Here is a 21,262-nt window from a genome sequence, read left to right as displayed (position 1 = left end):
GAGGGCAACATGTTCTCTGCTGGGATCAATGTGAAAAACACTGAAGTATCCTAGCTCTTGGCACCTTCCCCTCAGCTATCCTAAAATCCCCACATTACCTTCTCTGTTGGTGTTCACACATGAGCAGCCTGAGTGACACTGACATTTATGGGTTTGTCCAGATAGAAACCGTGTCCGTCCCTTGGGGCTGTCCCTCTCCAATCCCGCCCCCACCCCCAACCCTCTCCGCTGCACAGTTGGAAGTATCCGACTCTGCTGCCTTCCCTCCAAGGCCCTAATATACCCTCTATCAATAAGTCAGATTGACTGAACTGCAGGCACTCAGAAAGGACTGTACGCACGTCAATCCACAGTAACAGACTCCTTTTTAGGTTTTAGTTTGCGAGAGGTGGAAAGAAATCGAGGGGCCTGAATAGATGGATTTCTTTCTGCGCTGTTTTCTCTGTTTGAGTCCTCTTAAGATATGTGGATAGTAGCGAGCTTTAAATTTGCTGTAACTCCAGTGGCATGAATGACTTGCCATTTAAAATATGCCTGAGTCATAAGTGCTGCCAGAATTAATAGACCCATCCATTTGAAATTCATTTGGGCAAGGGATTGACGTGACCTTAAGTTGCTCCCATCTACCGTGCATTAACATTCACTGAGAGGGGAGAGAGCCGCTAATATGAAGTGGAAAAGATCCTGCAGTGTGTGTGGGGGGTGTGGGGTGGGGGGGAGGTCTGTTTTTTTTCTTTTCTTTTTTTTCTCTTCTCTCTCCTGTGTTCTAGTGAGTGTCAGTTAGGGGAACTCGAGCAACACTGTCCTAGTATTCTGAGGCGATAGCAGCCTCCTCTCCTCTCTTCTCGCTCCTCACTGTGCGCTGTCTCCCTGGCTCTAATCAGGTGGCCATTGTGTATGGATTTACTGCCCTCAGTGCCCCCAGGAGGGAGATTTGATTTTTTTTTCCCTTTCCCCCCCTCTGCACTGACTAATCTTTCCCTCTCGCACTGTATTTTTCTGTTCTACTTCTGTCTGCCTCTCCTTGTCTTGCGTTTTCTGGGTTGTTTTTGCTGTTTGCTCTTTTCTTCCTTTACGTGATCACCCTGAATTTACCACAAGCATTTTAATGTCAATTCTCTGGCTTTTTCCATAAGAAAAATCTTGTCACGTTTCCTTCTCTCCTCCCTTGCTCTGCTGACACTTTAAGCTTCGCTTGACTGAAATAGCTCGTGCGTTTATGCAGCAGTGTAGTTAATATGCATCTATTTTTGCCAAGCACTTACAGCTATATGGCAAAAGGTATTACTGACTGATTTGTTTGGTTCATTCTGTTCTGACTCATTGTTTCCTCCTTCTTTTTTTTTTCCAGCCACTCTCACTCTCCAGGCTCCATGGCAGCAGCGGTGCAAGGCAGTGAGTGGTCATGTGGGCGCTGTACTTTCTTAAATGCCGGTGCAGCACCTCGCTGTTCTATCTGTGAGGCGCCACGCCAGAAACCCGACCTCAACCAGATCCTGCGCCTCAGCAGCACTGAGGAACACCGCTGGACCTGTCCCCGCTGTACCCTCAATAACCCGCAGGGATCTGGAGCCTGCTCGGTCTGTGGCTTTGGTCCATCGCCCGCCACTCACACACCTCCTACGACCACCATAGCTGCCACTGCCAATGGTCTCCCTTCTGCTCCCGCTGAGCCCCCAACACCCACGATCACTCCCACAGTGCTACTTGAGCCCCATGGACAGCATCCAGCTAAGGAGGAAGTGTTTCGACGGTCTGAGAGCAATGGTGAGGTGGGTGGGCAGGAGGGTCAGCAGGCGGGCTGGGCTTGTCCTCGGTGCACACTTCACAACACCCCTGTGGCGCTTTCATGCTCAGCCTGTGGTGGGCCTAGAAAACTGTCTCTGCCTAAAATCCCCCCAGAAGCACTGGTAGTGCCTGAGGTGCGCACACCAGTAGTGGGCTTTCCTGTTCACACAGCCGCTTCGGCCCCGCTACTGATTGACCTAACAGATGACTCCCCCCCAGCCCCGCCCTGTGATCCTCAAGAAGCTCCCCATGCATCTTCACAGGCCCTTGCCTCCACCTTTACTTCATTCTCCTCCCTCCAGAACAATCCTGTGCCTCGCAGTAGGCGAGAGGTACCGCCTCCGGGACGCCCACCGAACCCAGGAACCAACACTCCCAGCCCCACTTCCCCTTCAGCTGCCAGTGTGCCACCCCAACCTGGCCCACAGAGGCCAGCTAAGCCCAAGCACGCCCAGCCCCAGGAACCTTCTTACCCCAGCAAGCGCCTCAGTATCTTGGAGGAAGAAGAGTCTCAGCACCACCCACTGACACCCCACCTCCCTGTTGCTTCCACATCAGCCTCTACCTGGAAGTGCCCTAGCTGCTCTGTGGCCAACCAAGGCAGCTCAGCGAAGTGCGAGACCTGCAGATCGTCAAGGGGTGGTGCTGACCTCATCGACCTGGTAGGCTGTGAAACGGTACGATTTACCCCAGCAAGCCCCTCGAGCCCAGACTTTAGCACATGGGCCTGCTCTAAGTGCACCCTGCGCAACCCTACAGGTGCTCCCAAGTGCTCAGCTTGTGGTTCTTCAAAGCTGCATGGCTTCCAGGAGCAGCAGGTGCCTCTACCCCGCTGCTGTATACATTGTGGCCTCCCAGTGGGGCCTGGTACTGCATCTTGCTCCTGCACACCTTCCTCTTCTTCATCATCCTCAGGTCATAAAATACGCAAACAGGCCCGGGGCTTTCCTTCATCCTCTTCTGCCGTTGCCTCCTCTGGTTCCTCTTCGTCCTCCACCTCATCTAGCCTTCAGGAGAAGGTAGGACAGTGGAGCTGCCCAGCATGCACGCTGCTCAATGATATCAAAGCCAAGAACTGTGCAGCATGCCACACACCCCAGCAGTACCTCACCCTACGCAAGGTGGTTAAACCTCTGAAGAGAAGGGAGAGCATGCATGTAGAGGCACGACGACGGAATGATGAGGGCGAGGCAAAGGAGCTTTGGGAGAACATAGTCAGCTTCTGCAGGGAGGTAAGAGAAAAATGTTGCTGTTAGTAATTATTGAGAATTTGAGGCTGCTTCTGGAGTGTGGTTGTACAAATAACCAACTCTGGTCATTCTTTCTAGTTCCTTTGAGTTAGTCATGTCATGGGTCACCATTTTTTTTCTTACTTTGAATGCATGTGAATGTCCTGACTTTGAGACATCAAAGGCTGCTTAATTTCAATGTGTAATGCGTCAGAGGGAACACATTGCCTTTCAGAGCACAGTTCTCTCATTGTATTTCCTCTTTTCGTGCTGTCATTGTTCCCACTACTTTAATATCTCTAATTTCAGAGAAATGTCAATAGGTTTTGTTATTGCCGTGTTTCTGCTTGCTTCCTTAGCTGAGTTTTTAACGACCACACAGTGAATCTTTACCACCTAAATGAACTACGGATATGGAGAGTCTAATGTTTATAACCAGATTACCTCTGGCCCTCGGCTGCAGTGAAGTCACTTCACAGAATTCTGAAATTCTGTTTGACGACAGTGACTCTCATGTCAGGAGGATTGCATTATTTTGGTTTGATTGTGTCTTTTGATTGCTCTGATTGTTATGTTCAAGCAGCAATGTCCAAGGCTGAAAAATGAAGCTGAGGTGGAAGTGCCAAAAACAGTTTCTGTAATGGCCACTTGAGGATGGCTCCAAAATGAGTCCATTCTAGTAAATTCTTTTATTAAATTGCCCAACTTTACAGCAGAAGTCAATCTTTTTGGTATCAAAACATGTTTTAGTCACAATAGTTGTATTGCTGTGCTTTTTCTATGCAATTATTAGGCAAATATTATTTTAATCACACTAACAGCCCATCCAAGAACACTGTAGAAGGAAAGGAAAATTTCATAATTTTGCATGTTATTCAAATCTGTCAGTGCAGAGTACCCAGTGTGTAGTCTATAGATGTAGCTTGGTAACCAAACTTGCTTTTTAGTTGAAAAAATGGCACTCCACCCTTTGATTGTCATTCTAGTTCCCAAAATCAAAAAATGGCATTGGACAAAATGATAACTCTTCATTGCTGGAACTTGAACCAATGGGTGATGTCCATCTTTTATAGCTTTTTTCTTTTTTTTTTTGTCTGTCCAGCTGTAGCTTAGTTTGTATTTTGGAGAGATTTTACACTGCTTAATGAAATATATTTCCTTTCACTGTGTCGGAGCAGACCTCTCAGTAAGAGATAAGAAATATCATTATGAATGTAATTTCCTTTTAAAACAAACCTAAGTACTTTAATTTTACCAAGGTCGGGACAGACAGCAAGAAGTCCTTCTATAGCACACTCAAAACAAATATCACACTGCAAAAAGTTAATTATGATGTTTTTACTTAATTGAAAAAGAACATACTTATAGTAATTATGTTTTTAAAATTCAAATTTTAATAGTGTCAAATAGCAATCCCTTTTTACCTGCTCCAGTGGCTTTCGTATGCAGTTGTCATTCGAACGCTTCTTACTTTGGAGAATATCTCAACCCTCAACATAACTAGCTTAACAGGAGAGATCAGCTAGCTTCTCTGTTGTAGATGTTGTGCCAAAAAACCTCTACTTTGTGACAGGAATATTCTTTCTGGATTAAAATGACTTGATATCATTCATTTTTGAAATGTGATTGACAGATTAAAGATCAACAAGTCAATTTACAACAGTTTAATTATAGGCAGTCATTTTTTGGCAAATGCTAGAAATCACTTTTTGGCATGACACCAGATGATTGATTTCGTTTGTTTTTTCTCATCCCGAGCCAAGCCTGATACTACTTATCTGTGCCGTGATGTAAGCAACCCTGACGTCGGTTCTTTGTATCAAACTGGTTCAGGCTCACTTTATTTCTGCAGTGCTCAGCCTTTAATAAGCCTGTATTATGTTATCATATCTTACCCAGGCCTATCAGAAATGTTCATTTGAAACCATTTAAGACCGCCAACACCTGCTCGGTAGACCAACCTGAGTGGTCTAATTGCACCTCAGGAAAATGAGGGCATTGCAGAATTTTAGACCGTTTTGATTCGGCTAAGTTTCCAGCCGGCTTTTATTCTGTCAATTTATTTGGGTGTCAGATGTGTGCCCATTTACTACACCAGCATGACACCTATCCTGCCATGTTTACAATAGCATGAAGTGAGCCTTCGAATGCATTATTAATGCCTTCTTTGAAAGTCACAGGGCTCACTGCTGCAAGCGTGGGAGGGAAGTTGGCTCGGTAGGAAGGAAGGATATCGGAGATCCCTCATCCCCACCTTCTCCTCCTCTTCTAATTTAAGATCGTCATTTAAGCTACGCTTTCTTTTATCGTCTGTCTTTTTCTCCTCAAATATTTTACGTCTGCCCTTTCTCGAGCTCTTCAAAGTACTTCATCTCCCTTTTATCCCATCTCCTTCCATCACATCTATCCCCACATGCTCATCCTGTTCTGCTAATACCTCAAAATACACTTTCCCCTTGCCACCCACTACACCCCTCCACCCCCATCCCACCCTCTCCACACGACTGCACTCTATTCTCCACTGTAGTAGTCAGTGTGAGCCTGGATGTGTGCGTGCGCATGTGTATTTGCTAAGGTGAACGCAGGGCTGGCCTATTTTTAGCAACGGAGTTGGAGTGGAGGGGAGCACAAATGATATACTTCCCTATAGTGAACGTAATCACTGACGGCATCAACTGCTGCATCTCGGGTTCACGGGCCAAAGAGATAAAGGGGGGGTAAATTGGTAAACAAGAGGTGCTAGTCTCTCTCATCCGTCTCTGTCAAGGCACAAGCACTTGCCAAGCACCAAAATGCCAGTGGTGAAAATTTAATAATGATTAAAGCTTTTGGTTTAGGCTGTAACAGGATGTGCAGTACAGTTTGACAGCAAGAATGGAGGGACCGCTTCAGAGCACCCGTTTTCTCTCTGCTGTTGGGTAACTGGACCAAACTGGAACTGGAGTTTGTTTTTGTTTTTTATAAAAAGTATTCTCTGCTCACCTGAGTGTGGTTGCTTTCTCGTGCCTCTTTTGCTTTTTTGATTCTTCCTGATTGGTTTTGAGAGTGAGAGGTATGTGTGTGTGTGTGTATGCATGGTGCTAACGCCTGAGAGCAGTCTGCTTACTCACTGTGCCAAACAAATAAATGCTGCTAACAGCCATCAACTTAACTTGTGAACTGTGACACACCGCATGGATTGAACTGCTTTTTGCTGTTCCCTTTCCGTGCTATGCAACAAAACCAGGTTCTCTTTACTGCTCTTCATACTACTTAGTTGCTTAATTTTCTGCCGTATTATCAAGGACCTTCTTGCCAGGCTTGCGCTGCTTGTTACAGTATTGTGCATGGAAGGCTTTTTTTTTTTCTTTTTTTTCATAAAATATGCTTTCATGATGCTAATCTTGTAGCTTGGGTATCAGAATGAGACTGACACAGCCTTGTATGGCTGCCAGTTTTGAGTCTGGAAAAGATGGGATAGCAGCTGGTTTTCCTAGCTCAGCACTGAGTTGGCTCATTGCAGTGTTTGCTTGCATGTGCACAGCGATGGAAACAGAGGCGGCAAGACAGCCAGCGAGAATTATCCTGTAGAGTCCGCAACACCAGAATCCTTATTTAGGAAATTGCTTTATATGTGGTTATAATTCCTAATTTTACACTCTGCTGAAGTCAGATGTTTAAACTTTGGTGGTTGGATTGTAGATTATTCGATATGAGGAATTAATGCTAATTCAAGGTTAATCTCAAATTAAATACACATTGCACCTTAATAGAGATGTGACGCAAGTTAAAAAGGGAAATGCGATCTAAATTGCCTTTGTAAGGTGTTGGGCCTCCATTCTTTCCAAATATATATTTTTCATTTTATTTTTTTTTAATGATAACAGTGGAAAGTCTTGTATAACACGTCTAAGGAGCCTTTAAATGAAACCAAATGCTTACAAGAACAGCACAATGGGTCTGCTGCTCCTCACTGTAGGGATCCCAGTCTGTCCCAGCTGTCGTAGGGTGCTGGAGAAGTTGCCAGGTTAACATGTAGAATCAGACAACCATTCAGACTTTACATACATGCCCACAGCCAATTAACTTAACAAGCATGTCTTTAGACTATGGAAGGATCCTATAGAGGCACAGGCAGAGCTCCACACAGAAGAGAAAAATGGTTAAATGGTTGTTTTGAACCAAGAATGTAAGGATCAAACATTGATTTTCATCTTTTTGTTAATTTATCATCTGTATGATCCTTTGAGTCCAGACTGCAGTCCAGAGTGTCATATCACTGTGCCATTTCAAAAGCGCCTAATTAACATCACAGAGCATCATGTACACTTCAGATATGAATAGGCAAGTGGCTTTAACCTTTGAGGCGGTTTGCAGCAGATCATTCTGCTGATGATAATGTCTTTCAAATGGGTCAGGGCAAAACCCTTAAAGGTACTCACAATACAGGATGTGAGTACAACCGGATAAACCACACGCACTGCGTTCAGGACATGAAAGAATGGATAACAAACACGCAGCATAACCTGGTAGGATTTGGTAGCACAAATGCGCACATCAGTAGCAGCATTAAAGTGTGTCTGTGTAGGTTCCCTGTCCTCCAGTTTATTGTAGTCTTAAGAGATTCAAAAAAAAAGAAAACAAATAGATTAAAGTTTTAAAAGACATTTCACCGCTATTCCAAGAGGATATGAGCTACTTTTTTCAAGCTCTTAAGACCAACATTAAAATAATTCATATAATATTGTTTTCATACTTAAAATAGAGACTATAGAACTGTAAATGCGAGGCTTTCCATACATTTCACGTGAAGTAAAAAGGAAAATGTTTCCTGTTTTACATCAAGTTCAGAGCAAAATTAATTAATCCCACAATAATATAGTGTCAGAAGTGGGAAAACAAAGACAACAAAAGCTTTAAGGCTGCATTAGTAACAGCCAGAGCTCAGCTGGGGTTAGAGCAGTTTGTATGTAACAAGTCACTCTTTAACCCTTGGTCACTGATCATAGTTGTCTTTCTCATGTCTGTTAACATACAGACTGTATTCTTTGAATTGCATTAGTTGGAATTTCAGGATCTGTGCGTATGCAGGGACAAAGCTTTGATCTTCACCTCTGTGTTAAATTGATATCAACCCAAAAAAGCCTTGCGATAAAAGCCTGCACATGGGTCACAAATAAACCTGTGAACTACAGAATTGATAAGCTACGTGACGACCTTGGATGGCCAGGGTGGTAAGGAAGCATTCAAGTGACTCTGTCTGCTAGCAAATGCTGCATCCAGGCTACAGAATTGGATTGTGGGGGATGGTTACCAATTGATTCGCTTCACTCTAACTGCCAGTGGGGTGCCCACTTTACATCACCCCCCCCCCTCGCGATGCAACTGGCCCAGTCCACTTCTGACACGGCAGATGGGAAACTGGATAGGGGTTTGGCGTGTGTGGCTGTTTGCCATCTCAGGTTTGTACAGGCGAGTTTTAGATGGGCAGATAGTGTGTCAGGTTCGGTGTCTGGATCTGTTAAAGTATCCGTGTAGTTCTACTCCTGTGTACAGTAGCGGGGCAGTGTTAGAACCCATCGTGTAATTTAAAATGCAGTGTACTCTGCAGGGGAATGTGCCAGAAAGCAAGAAGCTCCAAATGTTTGAAAGTGATTTGCATTTTTGTGCCGCATCCTGGTTAGGAGAGTACAAGATGCCACATTTGGGCTTTTACTGTGCACATAATAATCTCACGTGGAAAGAATAACGAGTAAATGTGGAAGGCAGTAATTCGCCCTCACTCATAGCAGAATCCAGGGCTTGTGTGATGGTCTGTACTGTCCTGCAAATCATGTGAAATTGTAGGATAGTTGGTTCTTTAAAAACTTGCATTAGCAGTTTGAAATGCTTTAAGTCCTCACACAAGGTCCTTTAAGAGTGATATTTTTAAAAAATGGATTTTGGAGTTTACAGATGAGGTGTTTTCATGTTCAGTAGTTTCACTCCTTTGTCTCTCTGCCTTCTTTCTCTCTGTCTTTTCCTCTTCTTTCTCAGAATTCAGTGAACTTTGTGGATGACAGTTTTCCCCCTGGACCTCGATCTGTCGGCTTCCCAGAGGGCGACAGCGTCCAGCAGCGAATCAAAAAGTGGCTGCGTCCCCACGAGATCAACTGCAGCAATTTCAAAGACCGAGGAGTCAAGTGGTCCGTGTTCCGCACGCCAAGGCCCTCGGACATCCTGCAAGGACTTCTTGGAAACTGCTGGTAAGCTGATACACCTAAACATAAGAACACACAGGACACTGATCGTTTAAGATAACCTTAAAAAAAAAACAAAACAAAACAAAAAAGTTGTTGATTAATGGTTTGACTGGAGACAAAATAGAATAGCAGCAGATCCTCAAAGCAACAGGAAATTTTTCATTCCGTTAGGTCTCTGTTCAGTTTCTGAGAAAGGTCAGAGGAATGCAAAGCAGACAACAGCCAACACTTCTCTGTGTGTGTCTGTCAGAGTCTGCTTTCGATGTGAGCTAGAGATGGAGTGGCAGTGAAACAGTAATTGAAGAGGATTAAAGAGAGAAACTTAAAAAACAAAGCAAAAAAACAAAGGAAAGAAGGTAAGCATGAAATGAAAGGTTGAGCACAGCGGACAGATGTACAGATACATGTGACAGGGAGATTATTCACAGTAATGTGTACCTGGACACACGCTTTATCTCCCTGCCCTTGTTCTGGGTGCCCTTTGGGGTTTATGTGTGTGTATGCTGTTGTCATCCATCATCTTCCTGTAAGCATAAACGTACACACACGCACACAAAATAACAACAAAGAACAGTCAGTCAGGAAGTTGTCCCCAGTACAACTTTTCGCTTCATCACCAGCGCACACAGCTTATCAAAAATAACCCTCCCCTGAGCCGAATCCTCTCACTCGAAACAGGATGTAACCCAAATTCTTTGTCATTGGCTTCGTCTCCCCCACTCTCTCACTCTCTCGCACACGCTCACACTTGTCCTAATAAACCAACAAACAGCCCAGCTTCTGCCAGCCCAGCCAACCAGTGACGGCAGAAGAAAGTCGTGCCAGTCGCCTCTGTCCTTGAGTACGGCTGCAGTACAGGCCGACATCACAGTTCACATTATGACGCGGCTAATTGGATTTTCATTGGATTCTTTTTTTTTTTTTTTTTTGCCAATTTGTATTTCATCAGTGACTGAATGGGTTGATCGGCCTTGCTCGGCTGACACTTAAACAGATGGAATATAGCTTTAGTAATGCTGCCACACAAGCGCTTCACTCTATAAAATAATGTGCGGACTGAAAGCAGCATTCCTTTTATCTTTTCAGATATTGCTGCAGTTCTGCCAGAGGCAAAAGTAGCTGCTCAGTTTGACAAATTTTTTTTACTTTTTTGCTTTTGTTGTTGATAGAAGAATCAAACTAGTGCATGTGCAGCAGTGAGTCTGCGGCATGTAGAGGCAAATACCTTTAGCTCATTGTCCCCTCCAAAAAGACCTTTCTTTGCAGAGCCATTTCATTAATAATGTTTAAAGATCTTTCTACATTTTCTGATGAACTAATGTACACTTTAAACTCTCTTCCCTTTCAAGTTGAGTCTTCATGTCCCCAGCTGTGATTCCCCAGTGTAAAGAATTACCATTTTCCACATCTATCTGGATTTTTGATTAGCTAATTTCTCTTGCAAGTTAATTAGAGGAAGCAAGCCCGTTTGTCTTTGCTGCGGGGTCTATTAAGAGTAATGGGGAGGTAACCAGAAGGCACAGAAGCTTGACTCATCAAATGTGATTGATTTTCAATGAAGGCAAATTATGTATATATGTATAAAAAAAAAAGTCTTTCATAAGTGCTTGAGGCACTCTGTTCAGGAGAATGCTTTAATTCCACATTTAGACTTTAATAGCAGCTTCTCAGTTTTTTCCATTCCTTTCTAATCACATCAATTGACATTCCTAAAGCATGCCTGTCTCTTTGACTGAAGACGGCGCTCATTCAGCCATTCACTTGTCCGTCACAATCAGCTGATCATTTATGTGGTTTCTCTGCCTAATTCACATTTTCTTCGCGCCTCGTTTCAGTCGGGTCTGTCCGTCCTGATGTGACGTTTCATTTTCCAGTTCATTGAGTTTTATCGGCTCTCTAGGTTCCTGAGTGCACTCGCTGTGCTGGCAGAGCGTCCAGAGCTCGTGGAGAGGGTGATGATCACCAGGACCATTTGTCCAGAGGGGGCGTACCAGGTTCGGCTATGTAAAGACGGGACCTGGACGACGGTGCTGGTGGACGACATGTTGCCCTGCGACGACTTCGGCTACCTTCTGTTTTCCCAGGTAAGTGCAATGTAGAAAGATGTTTACGCTGATAATGTAAACAGACAAGAGGGAATTTTAGATAGACATATACAAAATGGATAAACACTCAAACAACTGTCTGAAATTTGGGGGAAATAAATATTGCAGATCTCTGTGTATTAAGTTGGGAATTCTTGCAAAAAATAACGAAAAACATGATATGTCCCATATTAATTGCTCCAGATCTCTGAAACATGAACTGACAGATCCAAGACTTTGGTAAAGGCCTTCTCATCCCAGAGTTTGACCCTGAAAACGAGTGTGTTTCGTGGGCAACTCTTAAAAAGAATTACATTTGACTTTGTGAACCCTGAAAAATAAGCCATTAATTAGTTCAAGTTAGTTGATTATGTATTTCTTATCACAAGCACATCTCAAAGGACCCCAGTGAAGAGAAAAATCTAATTAATGAACAGCCAACAATTACGGGTCAAATGAGGTACTGAATTATGCAACAAATAAAGCACAGGCAAATAAAAGCGGGCATTCATGCATGTGGGAGAGACACACTGCGACAGCGTGACACCTTATCTACACCTTATCATCACTCCAACAAACGTCATCTTTTCAAAGAAGACAAAGGAGCAAAACAAGAGGGTAGAAGTCACGCTCGGTGAGGCAGTGACCTCTGACCATGCAAGAAATGCTGGAAAAACATTGCACATGCACATAAACAGATAAAAGAGCAAATAAGAGATCCTACCTCTGTTATCAGGTTATCATTTTCATTGACCTTTAGATAGAGTAAACTAACCCAAAGACAACATCCTGCTCCCTTTCTCAGTGAGTCATACTCAGGCTGATGTTTCCTCTCTTACTTTTTCCTATCATTCCAGGCTCAGAGGAAGCAGTTATGGGTGGCGCTGATTGAGAAGGCCCTGGCCAAACTCCATGGTTCCTACTTTGCCCTGCAGGCAGGGCGTGCTATTGAGGGTCTGGCCACGCTGACTGGGGCTCCGTGTGACTCCCTCATGCTCCAGGTCAGCTCCACGAACCCGCGAGAGGAACCCATCGATACAGACCTCATCTGGGCCAAGATGCTTAGCTCCAAAGAGGCTGGGTAAGAGAGGGAGTAAAGGTGGTTCAGTTTAAAAGGAGCATATAAAGTAATAAACCTTGTTTGAAAACACTTTGAACCAATATTCTCTGATCAAAACTACAAACGGGGGGGCACTACAAAGGTGCTGAATGCCAATTTAGAGCATGTATCCATAATAAAAGTTCTGCCAGTCATCACTTTGATACACGAGCTTTCAAAGCAACATGAGACAAATAGTGCAACTCCAAAGGGGCCATTTCATCTGTGTCCAAACTGCAGGTCGGTCCATCTGCCAGAATGATTATTTATTTTATCAAAAGCAGTGCGCTAATGAAGACTTCACTCACATACTATGGTAAACAGAGACAAAGTTCATCACTAAAAAGGAGCATCAGTCTCAAACAGAGGCACATCAAAACTCATCAAAAATACTATTGTTTTAGTTTTCTGTAACTGTGTCTGCCCAACCTCGAGGTTAAGGTTGTAAGATTTATGTTTTTATCCCTGGTTACTGAGTAGTAAGTGCATTAGCGTCCTAATGTCATTTCTTGTCTTTTAGGTTTCTTATGGGAGCATCTTGCGGAGGAGGCAACATGAAGGTGGACGATGCTGTTTACGAGTCGTTGGGTCTGAGGCCTCGACATGCATATTCCATCTTGGACGTACGAGATGTCCAGGGTTACAGGTACGGGTGGACTCTGTTGTTCTGACCACGCCTCCTTATTCCAAATTTATCTTCTTAGAAATCCTTCATACACCATTAATAAACATGTCTGGGCCCTCATTAGTCAGTGTTATTATATGATGGCTAGAACATGAACAAGCCCACGAGCCATATGTTGAGCATCACAGAACCCGGTGGCTTGCCAGTGGAGAACGGGTGCACAACAGATCTGTATGAGTGCTCTGTTTGGTGCAGCACTGGGAATCCACACAATTCCTTGCACTATAAGAAAATATGTTTCTTCTTTGTAATAATCACACACAGAAAAGTCTGGGTCAGAAACTTTGACTATCATAAATAACTGGAACATCTTATGGATTAAAAAAGCGAGTTTAGTTCTCTTGTCAAAGGAACACCTGTTCATCCTCTATTATAGCTCCGCTTGGAAAGCCTCGCCTCTCCTCTGTTCTCCAGATGCATTTTAGGAATTAAGTCATCCTTCATCATGGCGTACTGAAATTGATTTCCGGGTCACAGTCTAGAGGACGGAGGACAGAGGAGGCACAAATTAGAAAAATGAGAAGAGCCTAATGAAGGTTTCTTCCTTCTTACCTGTGAGGAAAAAAATTTGACAGTAGCCAGAAATCCCAGAAGTAATTTGCTTAAAACCCACACGCAGCCACTTTCATTTACTGCCATAAAGCAATCAGAGTGGAAGACTTGGGCTAGACTTGGCCACAGGGCTAGATCCAAAACGAGTTAGAAACCTCCTGCTAGGAGCCCCGAGGAGATAAAAAGCACTCCAGAAACCGTGAACCACATGCACTTTGTTACTTTTTTTCCTGGAAAATACAGATTCTCCAATATGTTATTCTTTTATGCCCCTTGTGTTTTCTACAGTATGGAGGAGGCAGTAAAATAAAAAGGGTTGTTAAAAAGCAGCCAGTCATCCATAAAAGGAGTAATATGACTGTGCAGAGATGGGGGTTGCTGCTTTGACTGAAAGCTGCTGTCACATTTACTGCTTGCTGAATCTGTCTCTCTCGCTGTGTCCGTTATCTTCCTGCCTCCAGGTTGCTGCGGCTGCGTAACCCTTGGGGTCGCTTCTCGTGGAACGGCAGCTGGTCGGACGAGTGGGCAGACTGGCCACAGCATCTCCGCCATGAGCTGATGGCGCATGGCAGTAGTGAGGGGGTCTTCTGGATGGAGTACACTGACTTTATAAAGTAATTATCATTAGCGCAGCATAAGTGTGATCTTTTTTTTCCCTTTTCTTTCTTTTGGTGGTCATGCTGAAATCATTTTGGTTAATCTCTCTATACCCTAGTAATGAATTCATGCAGTTATGTATAGTAAGGCTATTTTGTTGTCATTACTATCATGTTTGCTTTTTCACAGTCAGTGACTGTACCTGCTGGCATAATAGACCAGTGGCTGTGACCGCTAGGCTACACTCACAGATTTCTTGTGTTTATTCCAAACATACTCTCATTAGAAGACTTTCTGTTCGATTTACCCACCACTAGCTGCTTAGAATAGGTTGAATGACTTAAAGAGTCCTTTATCGTACCATGATGGACACACGTAATGTGTTAAACGTGATGGACTGTTTAGCAGTCTCACGCCTCTGTGGATTTTACTGACCATCTGGTATTGACACCAAACTGAGTTACAGTGTTTTTGTTGTCGTTCCATTTTGCTTGCTGACAAGCGCATCATACACTGGTTTCCACAACATGTTGTTATTAAGAATTGTGGAGGGGGGGATTTGGCAGGCAGAGGCTTAGGCTTGTCATGGCTTTCAGTGTGTTTTGTCATATTAGACTAATCCTGTCACTCAGTCATAGACAGCATTGATAGTGACTAGTTTTTCTCTAGCTGTGTTTTGCTGCATGCCGACATGCGCTTCTAGTTATCACATTGAAAAATAGTCACAGCTTTCATTGAAGTGTACCCATAAATGCTTTTTTCTTTGTCATATAAAAAAAAACAAGTGTGTACTTAAATATCGCTTTTTTTTACTTTGATCACTCAAATCACTTTCTTACTTCAAGTCTCATTCACCCATTTACACAGAGCTTTTTTTCCCCACTTATAACCAAACATTCACACACTGATGCATTGGCAGCAGCTATGGGTTCACTGACTTGTCCGAGGATACAACACGCAGGCTTGAAGAGCAAGTAATCGAACCACCTTCCGATTAGTAGATGACCCACTATACCACCTAAGCCACAGCCACCCTTAACCCCCTATATATATTATAAAGACCCCTGTTCTGTACTCTGCTGTTACAATAGATGGATACTCATACTGGCCACAGTATGAAACAGTGATGAGCTCAAACCTCACGCTAGCTCTGTGTAATGTCACTGAAACTAGATGTCCCCAATAAGGCCATCTCTGTCACACACCTCTGCTTGTGCACACAGCAACCTCATCCATCTGTTGTTTAAACCGCATAGCCCCCATGACCATGATCACCACGTTTTAAAAACTTCAACATCAGCGTTTTGGTGGCTGCTGTGTTTCCTTTTCGGTGTCAGAAGTTCCCATAATTGGATTAAAGACTGTAGTGCTAAGTTATCAGCTAAAGCTAGCTAGCTTGTTAGCGAGCTTCATTTGTAATTTGTATGGCTGCAATGCAAGGACATATATAAGCTAATTAGGGCTAAGTAATGGACTAACAGAGAAACTGGAATTTCACTTATTAAAATTGAAGTACAAACTTCTTGAAAGGTGGGTACCACAGAGAAAGCCATATTATTAGGTAATCCCTACAGAAGCTTTAGCATTATTGCTACGGTCTGTGGGGACTGCCCCTTGGTTTATGAGGAGCAGCCAATTGGTTGAAAGTCGACTTAAAGTTGAGGAGAGAGAAGTTGCTTGTTTCAGGCAGAGGGCAGAATGAGGCACAATAAAGTCATGCAAAGCAACTCTAGTGGAGCCAAAGAATAATGACGCAGAGCTGGAAATGGCTATAATGGGGCCCTTTTACAAGCAACTGAAATGGCCATAATATTTGAAGAAAACTGAACTGAATCTGAATTACAAATGTAATAAAGCTTAAATGTAATCTACCATTCACCAAAAAGATATTTCATGCGTAATTGAATAAATGGACAAGACTGCACTTACATAGGAAGTTTTGTTTTTTTTAAATAACTGTCAGCAAAAAGAACTGAAGAATGGAGGAAGTTCACTACATGAGCAGCTTGACGTAGGGCTAAATTGTCTGTACAGTGCATTTGTCTCTCTGAATTTATTGCTCCTGTTGTATTATGAAGGAGGAGGGACATGAATAACAATGTGGCTGTCCTCCTGAACAACTCCAACCTGAAAAATGTGTTCAGCCTAGATGAGAATCCCATATGTCTTTGGGCTGTTTATTGTTTTCTCTGACAGGCAAATAATCTCTCAGCTTTGTACTACATGACAAACTCGCAGCCAGCATCTCCCTAGACTTGTTTTCAGTGTGAAAAAGAAAAAGCGGTCAGCTTCTCGGACAAGCAAGGCCCTTAAATCGGCCCATCAAGTAAACAACCAGGGCCGATGTTGATTATTGATAACATTCTTGGAAAGTGGCTAGACACAAAAGCGGACTAAATGCAAACAAGAGGATTCATCAGCAGACGTGTTTGTCTTTTCTGATCAAAGCTGAGTGTAAAACTTAAGCGTTCCCTCTTTTTCCTCCTCTCGCTTCTTCCTGATTGTCAAGAAGACAAAAGTAAGATGTAAGACTGTTGTCAGAGCGAGGTTAGGAAGTGATGAAACACTGAAAAACAGACTGAAAGTAAGGAAGAGAGTCTCCCGTGGGGGCGATGTCTTTGAAGAAAGAGGTCTGATATGCTAGCAAGGTAAATTGTGTTTGTACAGGGATGCCCTCAGAGGCTATGCTAACGTTAAAGACTTGCCTGTGATGCATACAAATAATCGTAGCTCATGACAAGAGGAGATCAACTGGTCACACTGCTAGCATCTCAGAGGAACAGGCTCTTATGCAGGTCTTTTTTCTTTCTTTATTCTTCTTCTTTTTTTTTTCTTTTTTTTTTAAACACGTACATTTTTTCCCCCTCCCACAGGTACTTTGACTCAGTGGACATTTGTAAGATCCACTCTGACTGGCAGGAGGTGAGACTACAAGGCTGCTTCCCCAGCAAAGCCAATGGGCCGGTCACGGTCACAGCTCTCACTGTGCTGGAGAGGACAGCACTGGAGTTTGCTCTTTTCCAGGAGGGAAGCAGGTAAATAGGACTCTAATCTAAATCTTTCAGTACCCACACATTTTTCCTCCTTGCCCTTTTTCCACCTAAGCCTCTTCCTCTTCTCTCCAGGCGCTCCGACACAGCCGACAGCCACCTGCTGGACCTGTGCATCATGGTCTTCCGCGCCTCCTTTGGTAGCGGCAACAAGCTGACTCTGGGCCGCCTAATGGCCCACAGCAAGCGAGCGGTGAAGAAATTTGTTGGCTGTGATGTTATGCTGGAGCCAGGGGAGTATGCTGTTGTCTGCTGCGCCTTCAATCACTGGCAGATGAATGTCAGCAGCACAGGGGGTCCACCCACACCCAGTAAGTGTACAGATGCATTGGTCACAGGCAGGAATTTAGTGTTCTTGCTTGTGAATGTTCGTTTAATGACGAAGGAACTCTGTTAAACATGTAGTTTTTGTCTTCATTAATTATTCTCCCCTCCTTCCCAGTCTCTAGCCCCACCAGTGGAGCAGTACGGCGGCCCAGCCAGGACTTCCCCGGCTACATCCTGGCCATTTACAGCTCTCGTCAGGTGATGGTGGAGCAGGTGGAAGCGACCGCGACCACATTGGCCGACGCGATTATTCTACTCACAGAAAACAAAGGCGAAAGACACGAGGTTAGAAACACTCATTCCAGAAAAAGAGAAGTAGTAAAGCTGCAATAATGCAAACCATATTTGTGTTACTTATCTGCAGTCAAGTGAAAAAGGTTTTCACAGAACTCTGTGGGGTCCTGTGAAAAATTAATTATACTCCATGATTCAGTAGCTATAACTTGGGGAAAAAATTGTTTTTCTATGACTTTATCCCTTTTTTGTTGTGGAGTAATTTGTGGAGCCTGATTGTTCTTATCACTGTTACCCACAAACAGCTTCAGTTCAGAAAAAGTCTTCAAGATTCCTCCTAGTAGAATTTCATGGGGTAAAGAGTTTAGGTCTAAACCGCAGCGTTTCCATCAGTTGGAGGTCTGGACTTTGACTGGGCCATTGCAGTCATTCTGTTGTAGAGTTGCTACTGTGCTTGGGATCATTATAGCCAGTTTTGACAAAGATCTCAGAAGGATGGGCTCACATTTGACTCTAGAGTGTGTACAGTATGCAGAGGAGTTCATGGTCGACTCAGTGTCTGTAAGGTTGTCAGGTCGTGTGGCTGCACAATGAGGCCAAATGATCACCTCTCCACCAGCGTGTTTGACAGTTGTTGTAGTTTTTATGAATTGTGCTGTTGTGAATGTTAATATTTAACATGCAGACTGAGGCCTGTATATATCGCTCATGGGTGTTTTCCAGTTTCTCTGAGTATTGCATGATCGGACCTTTGGGTGAATTTGCTGGAACGTGCTCTCCTGGGAAGGGATGATCAGTTAATCAAGCACATTTGATTAGCAGCATCCTGGCTGCTACTTACCCTCTTTAGTCCTGTGGAAGCAGTAAGGATGTATTTAGTTTTTCACAAGACTGCAGAGAATCCTGTATGTAGTTGTAGGGTTTTGTCTCTCTTTGTACCCCCAATCTCCTTGTCACATGCACGCAGTTTTATTGCCTTTCAGTATAATATTACGGTCCAGATGATAAGTATTTGGAAAGTTTTTCTTTTTCTTTTTTATCTCCGGGCTGTGCGCTTCAGCAAATTAATTTTGAAGTGAAAGACTACTGCCTGAACGTGTCTGTTTTAATTTAAATGTGTTGGAATGAAAATACATAAGTAGATAAATCTTTTAACACATTGGGATAACCAAAGTAATCAGATAGTTTAGCCAACCAAAACCATCATATTTAGTAGATAGTAGCTGTGACAAAGGCTATCCCCAATGCCTTTGTCACAGCTACTATCAGCTTTTTTTCTGTGGGGTCTCTCTCACTTTAGTGTGGTTTTAGCTGTTCATTAGCACTTTAACTCGTCGATGATATTCCACTTAGTCACCCTGAAGAGCCTGTTTTGAGAGTAGGGTAGTAGTACAGCCGGATGCTGAACTGTCCTCTACAGATTTTGGCTGAATTTGGGCAATCCTCTGACAAGAATGCACTGACAGGTTGGAGTATTCTGTCCAGAATGCTCCAACCTACCTCACAGCATTTATCCTGTTGCGTCTAAACATCAGTAACTCACTGTGTGCCCGGTCTATTGGCAGCCATGCTGTACAAGACCAAACCATATTAGAAGCACCTCCATCTCATCTTTGACAGATGAGATAGCTCACTTTGGGTTGTGAGCTCTTCTTTTTTACCCCTCCACTCGTTTCCTTTTTTCAGAACTTGTATAAGAGTTGTTTTTTGGTTTATTGTCCATAGAAGTTAGTTCCACAGCCCTGCATCACAGTTTTTTGGGGGTTTCTTTTGTATTTTTCCTTTGTTTTAATGTATGTGCACGCTTTCTTAAGATGGGCCCAACGTCTTCGGTTGCATTAATTCCATAAATTAGTAAATAAATGGGTTGAAAAAGTACATCTGAAACATTAAGAAACATTTAATAGTCTATTGTCCAATCACTTTGGACAATAGACCAATTTGGACAGTCTATTAAAAGGGATTTCCATATACAAATCTTTGTATATGATGCTGACCTCCTCAAGCTAAAGCACAGAGCCTGCAGAGCAAAAACAAACGGTCAGAATGGTTCATACTCATCAATCTGAGGCATCTTACACGCTTGCAAGTCCTGTTCTGCCTTCACACGTGCACGTTTGTGTGCGTTACCTCTTGCACGAGCTCGCGCACGGCCGTTCATACCCAAGGAAACAAATCCTCCTGGCTCTTCAGAACAATGCTTTCCTGAAAGCGCCTGTCACATTTGGTGAATATTTTAGAGGATGACAGAGTTTTTTAAACACTTGAGATCATCTTTGTTAAATCATTCAGCTCTTCAGAAATTCACAGCTGAGCACTCAGGAGCACATGGCAGCCAGTGCGTCAGCTGTAGCGTTTTAGCAATACAGTTAAATAAAGATTTTCAGTTATTATTAATAAATAATTTTGAGCAGTCCTGAGCTGTGAAGATAGGAGAGCTTTGTGTTAAAAGCAGATAGAGTACAAGTATTGCCCAAAGCTATTTTTCAGACACTGGATGGCATTGCTTGTGCAATTGGACGTGACAGCAAATGACAGCAGCTAAAGTAGTTTAGCTGCACTTGTGTTTGCTTTACTACAAATGCAAGTGGCCCTAAAAGAGAGCAGCAGCCACTGAAGTGGCAGCTGAATGCAGAATGCTGTTTTTTTTTTTATCATTATTATTATTATTGCATTTTAATACTATTAAAAACTGATTGCACAGAAGTATTTTTTTCTCCATTGAAGCTACTTTGTAGTAAGCACATTTCTTCCTATTTCGAAAGCTTTTTAAGAGCATTTAAGAGTCATACTTACAGAAATGTAGCCACCTCTCTGTAGATAGTTGCCGCAATGCTCTGTAAATCTATGGAATTATAAATACTGTAAATATAAACTGTACTATATGGAAGTATATTATACTATATATATATACATACATACATACATACATATAGGGCTGGGCTATATCATACCGTTCACGGTAATACCGGTGTAATGTTGGGCAACGATAAGAAAATGAAATATCGCGATAGAATATGGGTAAAACGCGCATGCGCAGTGCCTTTGTTTACATACGCACATGGCGGCAACGCAGAATGAGAAGAAAGAAAGCGGATCATTGAATGAAACGGATGAACCAGAACTGGTTTGTAAAATGCTGCAACTTCAGTGGTGTGGAACTGGTTTGGCCGTCAGATATACAACAAAGCACTATTTTTGGTAGAGCATGCCAGCGGGCCGTCGTTATTACCATTTTTTTTGGAAAATACGGCACACTTAATTAAAATCAATCCTTTGATTTGTCTGAAAATCGACAGTGTCTTATGTATGAATTCTGGTTGTGTTTACTGACCTGGAAACGATTTTATGTGGTACACGGCGCTCGAAAATCTGTCAGATGTTTCAGTACGACTT

General features: G+C 43.1%; 1 protein-coding gene across 6 annotated transcripts in view; it reads left to right on the top strand.

Annotated features, from left to right (window-relative positions):
- Nucleotides 1–21,262, top strand: part of capn15 (calpain 15) — a 45,376-nt gene that overhangs the window by 18,849 nt on the left and 5,265 nt on the right. For all 6 annotated transcript variants that reach the window (XM_039616303.1, XM_031739292.2, XM_039616305.1 and 3 more), the window contains 9 exons: nt 1,352–3,020; nt 9,033–9,241; nt 11,139–11,322; nt 12,180–12,403; nt 12,942–13,067; nt 14,120–14,272; nt 17,129–17,290; nt 17,381–17,616; nt 17,748–17,917. In XM_039616303.1, coding sequence (XP_039472237.1) covers nt 1,352–3,020; nt 9,033–9,241; nt 11,139–11,322; nt 12,180–12,403; nt 12,942–13,067; nt 14,120–14,272; nt 17,129–17,290; nt 17,381–17,616; nt 17,748–17,917 — 3,133 coding nt within the window. The remainder of the gene's footprint in view (nt 1–1,351; nt 3,021–9,032; nt 9,242–11,138; nt 11,323–12,179; nt 12,404–12,941; nt 13,068–14,119; nt 14,273–17,128; nt 17,291–17,380; nt 17,617–17,747; nt 17,918–21,262) is intronic.

This window comes from Oreochromis aureus, linkage group 8, assembly GCF_013358895.1.
Source record: "Oreochromis aureus strain Israel breed Guangdong linkage group 8, ZZ_aureus, whole genome shotgun sequence".
NCBI lineage: Eukaryota > Metazoa > Chordata > Actinopteri > Cichliformes > Cichlidae > Oreochromis > Oreochromis aureus.
The sequence above is the reverse complement of the archived record's forward strand: the minus strand, read 5'-3'. Positions and strand labels throughout refer to the sequence as shown.